Source organism: Triticum dicoccoides, chromosome 5A (assembly GCF_002162155.2).
Source record: "Triticum dicoccoides isolate Atlit2015 ecotype Zavitan chromosome 5A, WEW_v2.0, whole genome shotgun sequence".
Taxonomy (NCBI): Eukaryota; Viridiplantae; Streptophyta; class Magnoliopsida; order Poales; family Poaceae; genus Triticum; species Triticum dicoccoides.
This window is the reverse complement of record NC_041388.1, coordinates 693,356,782-693,367,107: the sequence shown is the minus strand read 5'-3', so window position 1 is coordinate 693,367,107 and position 10,326 is coordinate 693,356,782. Positions and strand designations below refer to the sequence as shown.

At 44.2% G+C, this 10,326-nt stretch overlaps 1 protein-coding gene and 1 long non-coding RNA gene across 2 annotated transcripts; one reads left to right on the top strand and one right to left on the bottom strand.

Annotated features, from left to right (window-relative positions):
* The first annotated feature begins 712 nt into the window (after positions 1-712).
* On the top strand, positions 713-5,093 carry LOC119298489. Its single transcript, XR_005145869.1, has 14 exons — positions 713-1,769; positions 1,855-1,969; positions 2,120-2,222; positions 2,306-2,423; positions 2,514-2,662; positions 2,884-2,944; positions 3,051-3,122; positions 3,227-3,256; positions 3,350-3,431; positions 3,804-3,964; positions 4,042-4,212; positions 4,302-4,381; positions 4,589-4,712; positions 4,798-5,093. It is a non-coding gene; the product is annotated as an uncharacterized LOC119298489 (long non-coding RNA).
* A 2,260-nt stretch (positions 5,094-7,353) lies between these two features.
* On the bottom strand, positions 7,354-9,955 carry LOC119304238 (silicon efflux transporter LSI2-like). The gene is made up of 2 exons (XM_037581407.1): positions 8,684-9,955; positions 7,354-8,061 (listed from the first exon to the last, which is right to left on the bottom strand). The coding sequence occupies exons 1-2, from the start codon at positions 9,837-9,839 to the stop codon at positions 7,793-7,795; spliced, it is 1,425 nt and encodes a 474-aa protein (XP_037437304.1). The 5' UTR covers positions 9,840-9,955; the 3' UTR covers positions 7,354-7,792.
* Between the last annotated feature and the right edge of the window lie 371 nt (positions 9,956-10,326).

The following is a 10,326-nucleotide window of genomic DNA, read 5'->3' as shown; positions in this document are numbered from 1 at the left end:
AAAAAAAAGGACTAGACGAACGCTGATAAGTATGTTGGCCTGACCTCTACTTTCAGTCTTCGGAGTTGCATTATCACCCTTTGTTCCTCTCAACTGTGATGATTGCTTCTAGTTGTAGCCCCCTTATCTTCAGTTCAGGTGCCGTGTCGCTCCCAGCATAGCTAGGGTGATCAACACGTCATCTATGATTGTTAGATTGCACGCCTTGATGTTCCGAGTTTGAGGGCCAATCTCACCACTTGTGCTATCTGTGTTTATGTACAATTGCCTTTCTGCTGTGCTGCTTTACAAGTCAGTGTCACGTTGTTAAATATTGATCGAAGAACGCACTGAATGTTCGTTCGTCAACCTATCGCTCTATTGTACTACGTCCTCTGATGGCTCGCAAGAATATTGGTCCAACTCAATATGCTAACTTGTAGGTATCGTCTTTCTCTTCCGAAGATCCCAGGGAGTTGCTCTTCGTCAGCAGTACCAAGCTCACCTCTCGCCACCCATTCTGATCAAAGCAATGGTTCCCTAGTAGTTGTTCTGGATGAGAGATACAAAAAAGCATTACAATCGGTAGCTAGTTTAGCATACCCAATTTGTATCTAATTTGGAAATAATTGAATTTGTTAGCTAGCTCATGTAGAGTGTCATACCCTCTACAGGTTTATGAACAAATGCAGCTTCATAAGGTCAAATTTATTGCTCCTGCAGGACGGAAGCATGTTTCGAGAATTCCTGATGACAATCTTCTCACTCTGGGGATGGCATCATGTCCTCCCTGAGTACAAGGCCATGCTCTGCGTCATACTTAATTCCATGCCATGGGTTACTGTACTAACTACAGTCGTGTCTCTCACCATCACATCAGCTGCTCAGAGATCTTACGTGCTGACCGCCGTCATCTTCTTACTAGCTACAACCTTGGTAGCATGCTTTGCTGCAAAGCTTGTTGTAGAGTATGCTAAGGCGCCTCTGGAGGCCAAAGCATACGCACCAAGGGCCAAGGTGCTGAGAGACGGGAGTCGGATAGATGTGCACGCAGATAATTTCGTCCCTGGGGATATCATATTTCTCAAGGTTGGGGATATTGTCCCTGCCAATGCTCGTGTCCTCTGGTTTCACAAAATTGACATGCTGACTTGCTGGGCTAAAAGATCTGTTGACTGTGTGCATGGCTTCCTCATATATTATGCTTGGACGGTGTCATGTGGCCAAGGGACTGCTGTTGTTATTGCGACTGGCAGTGGTATCCCTAGATGCACACTGCGACTCTACCCACAGCGTTATGCTCGGCCAGGGCAACTTAAAGAGGGAATCATGGTTACTGGGTGCTTCTGTTTTTTCTCTTATACTTGCTGGCACCGTTGCTGAGCTAGTCTTAATATTGCTCTTCCGTAAACACAACCTTGAGTACATGCTGCACAATTGCCACTTTATGCCATTGATTGGTGGGATTCCAATGGCAATGCCCATTGTCCTCTACCTGGCATTAGCATTGGGATCTCTAAGGCTTTGTTTTCTGGGAATTGCTAGCCGAGGAACAGTTGCACTTGAAGATCTGGCCGGTACGGATGTGATGCTCTTCAACCTGATTGGTACTACTTTAATGTTTAATAAGCCATATTTGTTCCGGGACAAGATTGAGTTGTTTGCTGACGCTGTTGACAAAGATCAAGCTATTATATTAGCTGCACGAGCATCAAGATCTCAACATGAATTCTATATATATAGAGCCAATTGATGCAGCTATTCTGAGCCGCTTGGATGATCCAGAACAGGTTCCTTTTCTCTCACTATGTTGTCTTTTAACGCCTATATGTATTAATGTTTGGTAAACTTAACAAACATGATCACATAATGTAGGCAAGAACTGGTATTGAGGTCTTAGAACACCATTCCCGCTTCTTTGTTGCACTGAAGTTGATGTTCCTAACTACATACATTGATAGCAATGGACCCAAGTGCTGCGTATTCAAAGGTGATCCATCGAAGGCAAGTCATAATGTCAAAACCACATAGAGAGGAGCAAACAAGCCCCAGTGCCATCACCATGCACGCATTTGCAAATTTGCACATGTTGTGTTAGTACAGGCTCATTCCTTGGTCATCTTTTGTTTTCATGCTATAGGTGGATCATCAATGTGGCTGGCAAAGCAGTCAAACAGACAAGAAGCATGGTGATGGATAATTTTGCTCTTGATGGGTATCAAGCCATAGCTGTAGGACACCAGGTGTGCAACTTAATTTTACATTAGCATTCTACAATGCCCAAATTTATTGCATGTGTCATTTAATTTCTATTATTTTCATCCAGGTAGGCTCATGCTGGGAGTACATTGGTCTTCTATCTTTCAGAGATGACCTTAGAAGTGATAGTGCAGATTCCATTGATAGCCTTATCGATTTGGGTTTGGATATAAGAATCCCCACAGGTTATTCAGCCATTCAGCTGTCTTGTTTCAGCTATTGTCATTTCCTGTAATACATAGCAATTCAGCAAACAGTTCATTTTCTCTCCTCAGAAAGGCCATTGTTTTGACTACAAAGCAAGTATGTGGAAAGCTTGGAAAAGTAGGCATCAATGTGTTACCTGCCCACTCGGTGTTTGATTTAGCTCGTAATAACAGATAAGTTCACTTAAACATCAATGGGATTTCCGATCTCTTTCCAGGTCTGTTCTTATTTGGAGCGGTGTCCAGTTTTCACACTTCTCCCCACCCCCTCCAAAGGAAATCTTTGGAAGAATTTTCTGTTTATGTTGACAGTTTGAGTAGTACTTCTATGCTCTCAAGACAGTTACAGCATACATTTTTAATAACATTAAGGCTTTGATTTACAGAAGGCACAAAGGCTCCAGTCTTACCATTTTGCTATCTTGATTTATTAGTGCAGACGATAACAGTGATATAGTGAGAAGGCTAAGAGATTTCGGATGGCATTGCGCAATGGTTGGGTATGAATTTCTTGGTCATGATGCCATAGGTGAAAGCAATATTGGAATTTCAGTAGCTGAGGCCAGTGATTACACCAAAAGTGAATCTGATCTTGTTTTGACTCAGCCTGTCCTGTTACCTATTTCATCAGCTGTGCAAATCAGTAGGGAGATGTGTCAAATTATGAGGGGTTACACGGTAAATCACTCAAATGCATTTAAGGGTTTGGTTGCTGACATGGTATTTAGTGTCTAAATCATGATAGATGGCTGATCACTTGCAATATGTTGCTTTTGTTGCAGATCTACACTGTGTCATCAACTGTGCATCTTGTGAGTACAATTATGACAGTATGTTTGTGTTAATAGTTTTTTATAATTGACTGTATTGTGCAATGCTAACTATGTTCATTAATTTTATTGAAGGTTGGTATCCATGTCATTTTACTCTTGTGGAACTTTAACTTGCCAAGTTTCCTGGCTTTGGTGATTGCCACTTTTAGCTATTGTAAGTTTCAACTGCAATACGTCCACAACCTTTACTCTACGTCATACTCCTGATCCAGAATATAGGTCCTTTTAGACTTGGGCAAAATAACTAAGGGTGTATGTACAATGCCAATACTACCCTTCAGTTATTTCTACAACTTTCTTTCTTTCCTCCCAAATATCATAATTTCCTGAATTACAGGCTCAATTCTTAATGAAATGAATGAGTAAAATAGGAACAACATGAGAAAAAGTTCATTGTGATCTTAGTTGGATCTACATTTCGGTTAAAGTTGAAAATGCTAAAAATTCTTGCATTATGGATTGGTGGGAGTGTATTATTTGTATCTTCATTTCAGTGTTCAATTGCCGTTGTCCTTTTTACTTGCAGGTACATCCTTTGCAATATTATTTGAAAGGGTGGAACTGAGTAATTCACCAGATAGATAGAGAGTTAAGAAAATCATTGCAAGCGGTGTTGCTTCTGGTAGCTACATAATTCTAAGTACAGCCATTTTTTTCAGGGCTGCAACACTTCCAGACTTCTTTTCAGTGAGCTCTCTTTCTTCCAGTTTATTTACGTTATTTTGGTGTTGAATTTGTTAACTGATGTTTTAGTACATGGGCAGTATAAATTCTGAGGTAGATCGCTGATGGGCTCCGATGAAGAAATTAGAGCTGCTTTGTTCCTTCAGATGAGCATAGTGAACCAGGCTGTACTGTTTGTTCATTCTGACAACTGCTACCTTATCAGATGTCCTGGACCTGTTGTAGCATGTACTTTTATTTTTACTCAGATGGTGAGCTCATTTCCTCTTATGTATGTGTTTTTGTTGAGACCCTTCAATGACTGCCTGATAATTTCATCGAACTTCTGCCTTCTTGTCAGCATGATAATTTGGCACAGGATCAATGTGTCTGGCTAGGAATGATTGGCTAACAGTTGACAATGTTAAGAGTTAAGCCATTGTATGAAATAAAGCTTGTGCTATTAACACATTGTTCAAGTAGGATGCTCATGCCATTCTTTCCTCCAATCAGTCCCCCGCCCCCTGAAAGAAAACAAAACAGATTTGTATTCATCCTATGAAGATCGTGTTGTGTAGAGATAGTAAAGTTTCTTAGTGCTAGGTATGTTTCTTCTCGATACTCATCATATCAACTGTTTTCTGTCAGGTGGCAACCCATAAAACTGTATATGGTGACTTGGATTTGGCACTACCAAAGGGTGTTGGTTGCCTCAGAGCAGGATCGATATGGTTGTACAACTTTGTGGTGCTCATGACCCCTGTTTTAATTTGTAAGTTTGCTAGACATGGGATTACTTGATGTTCTTTCCTTCAACCCTCTGTTGCAACAGTAACTAATCTTCTGCTCTTCGGCAGGTCACACATGGAGGCGTGCAAACATGACTAGTGAAAAGTTGCTGACAATATGCATACATTCAGCCATCTTGCGTATAGCTTTGCTCTGGTCACTGTATGCAATACTTGATGTCAGGCTGCAGCAGCCGGGCTCTACTTAGATGCCTCAAGTGTAGGAAATATTCTTGTAGCCAGTCATTTTTAAGTGTATAACCTGTAAATCCTTCAAGTAAATATATCTGGATCGCAAAGTTATACATCGATCCCTCTTTAGTCTTTATTCAGAAAACACAATTCCAGTGTCACAATGTTGTACAAAAGTGCATTTCACTTTTTATCTTATGATTTACCTTAGATCTTTTCTGATATTTTTTAAATTCTTTTGTTTTTCACCTTAAAATCAATTTATGGATTCTAACCCTTCTGATGTCTTATTATTTGCCCTGTACCATGATGTCAGCTAGCTGAAAAGAGTTCAACACCAAGATGGCGCCTTACTGAAAGTACTAGGTTGAAAAGGTCAACCTCAAGTGTGAAGATTAGTAGATATATCAAAATCGAACTAATAATCATACTCTCTCTTTTAATTGTTTGTCATCTAGACAGTATAGAAACAATAAATACAGGATGTGTCCTGTAAAATCCCTTGAATACAGTGAAAATATATATTTCCATCCTGTAAAATGATATTCGTCTGAACTGTCATTCAGGTAACTGCGTAATGTATCGACTATTACGACTGCGACGCAACAACTTCAGGAGTCCTTCGTTGATACTTTCTACATTTCCAAGTGATGCGTAAAGATATCGTATCTTACCACATTATGAGTTAATTTGGTTATCGCGGTGACACTTGTGCAGGTCATGCGTGGCCATGGTCGCTGGGGACTGGGGAGACTCTCCAAGCCTGCATTTGCATATGCCCAATTGGCGCCTGCCTCAGCAATAGTTATATGGTGGTGCAGTTGGCATGTGCGGTGGTGGTTGTTGGCAGGTGAGTTCCCAGCGTCATTCTTAGAAAATATTGTTATATTGCAGATATTTATACAGTAGCAAAAAATGTGTTGTCGGATGCGCAACGCTGGTATCGTAGTGGCATGCCTGCGTGCATCACTCTTGAAATGTCATTTCAATTTTAAACTATGATGTAGATATTTATATTTATGAAGTGGAGAATGTGTTGTCAGATGCACAGGAAGTCCATTGCACTATAGGAAGGTTGCATCATCCTTAAAAGTATTCCACCAATTTTAAAAATGTGTTGTCAGATGGGCATTGGAGCAGGCGAGGCTCGCATCACCCTGTGAATTATAGAAGAGGGGTGGTTAGCAAGATATGAAGTTATATAGCAGAAACTATCTTGGGATTGGTTGGCCATTTCCTGCGGAGAGAGGCCGTTAATTACGTGTAGCTTTTGTTGACCCTTTTTCCTTGCCAATGAGGAGAATATACCTATCAGGTATTTTCCTCGTGTATTCCGCACCTTCTCTTTTGAAATGCATAATGGGGGCAAAGATAAGACTTCTGAATATCAAGTGTCGACACTGAAAGCATATATATACTTGAGACTCAATCTTACAAGATTTGTTTGTCACCTACTGTATAGGCTTGCGCTAAATATTCTACATTACTAGACATCAAGTTCCAGCTCATAAATTTGAGGGTCTGAACAAACTATACTTCTATTTGAAGATTCTTCTGTGTTGTTCTTAACCTGAAGGTGTGGGGGTTCAAGGTTTAAAATCTCGCGACCGTTCTTTCTCTTACAAAGGGGAAATGCTCTCTTAAAAGGTATCTATCTATTGGAGGGTAGATAATCGTTAACTCCAACTGGCCATCGTCAACACTTTTGCGTAAACATGTCATTCCGCTCATATATAATTGCTCTGGTTAGCTTTAATATAATCGACTTCTAATGCCGTGCACATAATCGATAGGATATTTGAACCATAAATGAGACTTGTCTAGACTCACCGCCCCTCTGTTCTGAACTTAGTTTTCTAGGTGGCTTCAACAGTTAATCACTTGAAGCAAAATCCTTGATGCTATTTGCTTTTGTTTACAAGTAGGACATGAGTGTCTATTCTGTTGGGTGGGCTGCTGTCTTGGTAGTAGTAAGACAAAGGGTGTGAGGTTAATTTATTGTTAGTATACTATTCCAGTAGAACAGGTGTTAGATACTATGATTGCCTTTTATGCTACAAAACTAAAGCCAGTGAGATTTGCCATTTGGAAAGAGACGCTTGCTTGCTTGTCACCATTCTTATAACAAGAGACAGAGGACCTGATTCCCTGTCTCTGGGAGTCCCCAACAGCTGCCTAACAACACTTTACTACATTTTAGTACTAGTAACAAACAAGCTTATGATATATTTATGGTTGTATTTTCTCCATCCTAAAATAAGTGCATCACCTTTATACTAAAGTTGAGACACTTATTTTATAAAGTTGTACTAAGGTTGAGACACTTATTTTGAGACGAAGGGAGTATTATATAGTGATTAATTAGGAGAGAAACCAACAGGAGATTTCGTTTCTTTTTTCCTCAAGCACCACCTGCCACATACATACACAAGATGACAAGATAACATTACTTAAATTCCCTTACATCTTGGCATATATATGCATAATGCATGCAACCACATGTGTTGCACTTGCATATATACATATGTGTTCTCTGATCTGATGAAGCAAATTCATTAATCCATGCAGATCACCGATACAGTCCACAGTGCACTGCTTAATTAATTAGCGCACCGCGCGTGATAATCATCTCCCTCCCTCTCTTCTCACCATACATACATATACTAATTAATCAACAACGCACACAGCAATTAACACACATACGAAAGCGGAGGCTATGACCTATACGTACGTACGTACAAAGTGCCCGTATATACGCTTGTGTATGCACGTACGTATGTACAGGCTGCTGGTATGTATAAGGAAAGTGTATATTGCATATAGTTGGATCGTCGGCGGTGGCGAGGGCGCCGTTGGTAGATGGGTAGGGTGGCTACATCTTTCCGATGAGGGGGATGCCAACGGCGGTGACGATGAGGGTGGAGGGCACGCCAAAGATGAGGTGGTTCCAGAAGGTGAGCTCGTAGGCGTTACGCGGCGCCCGACGCGCCTGCTCACACACGATCAGGTTCGCCGCCGACCCCAGCAGCGAGAGATTCCCTGCCACCGTGCTCACCCACGCCAGCAGCAGCCACGACCGCGTCACCGCTGCCGGCGAGATCAGGGCCGCTGCGGTCGCCACCTCGTTCCCCATCAGCAGCACTGCACATACCAAAAACACATGACCGTCACTTACACCGCCGGAGCTTTTTGGGAGGGGGGCAGTGCCCCCCTACATTAATTTGCAACTCTATAAGATTAGTACTAGTGATAGTTAGAGTATTTAAGTAAATGAAGATAAAAATATTCTTCCTAGAATTACTAAATTTGTGGGTCTTTTGATGCTGGCCACTGGTCACTTATCACAAGTAACACCAAATTAACTATTTAAGCTAGCTAGAGTCTACTGACTGAGTGTGTGTTGACTAGATAGCAATTTGGTCCGTTTCATACTTTAAAATTTGCTTGTTGTATTCCAAAGAAAATCCATGCATCATGCATGCCTGCGTGTGCTAACTGCAGCCGCACCAACATAATTTAATTACTACTTTCGTTAGTTTGGATTATTATTATATGCAGAAATTGATATTTTCCATAACTCTTTTTAGATCAATATATTTTCTATTACTTTGAGTGCTTTGTCCTGTCACAGTGTCACCCTTCTAAGTGTGACAAATTAGCTAGCCAGGTGTGTGGGTCCATGTATGTGTGTTTTAAACTCCTAGAATATATTATTTTTTCTGTACATATTTGTTGTACAAAATCCATGCATGCATATGTATACCTGTTGGTACGTTGGAGGCGAGGTTGGAGAGGAGGAGGATGATGACGGAGAGCACGGAGATGCCGCCGGCGCTGTCCACCTTGGAGTAGGGCGCCATGAAGTTCCAGATGGCGCCCGGCAGCCCCGTCTTGTTGAACCCGCTCACCGTGATGAACATGCCGGAGAAGAAGACGAGCAGCGAGTAGGAGACCTTGACGAGGCACGGCTCGGCGTCCCGGAAGTCGACGACGACCAGCGCGATGGCGGTGGTGATGGCCGTCCACGACATGTTGAGCCCAGCCATGTAGGCCACCACCATGCCCAGCGTCACGATGTAGGCGAAGCTCTTGAGGAACAGCTTGCGTCGGTGCTCCGTGCACTGCATGAACCACGGGTGCTTGGTCGAGATGTTCTCCTCCATCATCGACTCGTTGCCGTCGTCGGCCGTGGTGCCGTTGAACGGGTGCGGGCTCTTGAGCGACGCCACGGACGGCGAGCGGCCGCCCTCCTCGACGACCGACATCTGCTTGCCGGCCGCGTCGGGGGCCACGCCCTCGAGGTCCTTCCAGTACATGCAGAGCAGCATGACCATGTTGACGGCCATGCCGGCGAGCATGGCCGGCAGGATGCCGATGAGGAACCTGGGGAAGGAGATCTTGCTGTTGAAGGCGATGACCAGGTTCTGCGGGTTGCCGATGGGGGTGGCGCTGGAGCCGATGTTGGCGCTGGAGGCGAGGGCCAGGAGGAAGGGCTTGGCCGGGAGGTTCCGCTCGGCGGCGAGCTCGAGCACGAACTCGGTGAGCACGACGCAGCAGGTGTCGTTGGTGAAGAGCGCCGAGGCCAGCGCGGTGACGACGCAGACGCGGCAGAGCAGGTCGCGGCCGCCCTGGCTCTTCCAGGCGAGGAGCGTGCCGAGGTGCTTGAACATGCCGGCGTTCTTGAGGTAGCCACCGACGACCATGGTGGAGAAGAGCAGGCCGAGGATGGGGAGGTCGATGGAGGCGTAGGCGTCGTCGGGGCTGATCACGTGGAAGACGATCATGAGCACGGCGGAGAGCAGCGAGCCCGCCGTGCGGCCGATGGGCAGGAAGGGCACCGACGGGAACACCGCCATCATCCAGAAGACGGCGAAGGCGATGGAGCCGAGCACCACCTTGGGGAGAGACGCGAGCGCCATGGCTGGCCGCCGGTGTTGGGAGATGGAGCTATCTAGTTAAGGTGGCTGGTTAGTGCTCTGCTTGGTTAGTGGCGCTGCACCTCGAAGGCAGTGTGCATGCACCGGTGTGGTGGCTGGGCTGGGTTGTACTGAGGAGGACGCTCGTGGATCGGGGGTATATGTAGGGCTTGGCGGGGTGGTGATGGCATGGAAGGTTGGAGCGGCACTCCACTGTCGCTAGCAGGGTAGGGTGCAAGGGCCCAAGGGGCTAAGAGTCAAATGGCGTGAGATCAAAAGGGTAATGTAAACTAAAGGCGCCGCTCACGCCGTCACCGCCCAATGTACGTATGCACTGAGATATTATTGGCCCAAAACTATCTACTACTCCTGGCTAGGTGCAAGAAAATACATACATATGAACTTGGACAACGTACGTATCACCAACCAATGTGTATGTATGCACTTGGACAGCACTATGTACGTACGGCGCATCATAGGCTTAATTAGG

What these genes read in the sequence shown, in the direction of transcription:
- LOC119304238 (XM_037581407.1), bottom strand. Translation starts at nt 9,839, where the DNA reads ATGGCGCTCGCGTCTCTCCCCAAGGTGGTGCTCGGCTCCATCGCCTTC. An exon ending in CGCCTCCAACGTACCAACAG is followed by an intron (nt 8,062 to 8,683) that starts GTATACATATGC and finishes TGGTATGTGCAG; the next exon opens with TGCTGCTGATGGGGAACGAG.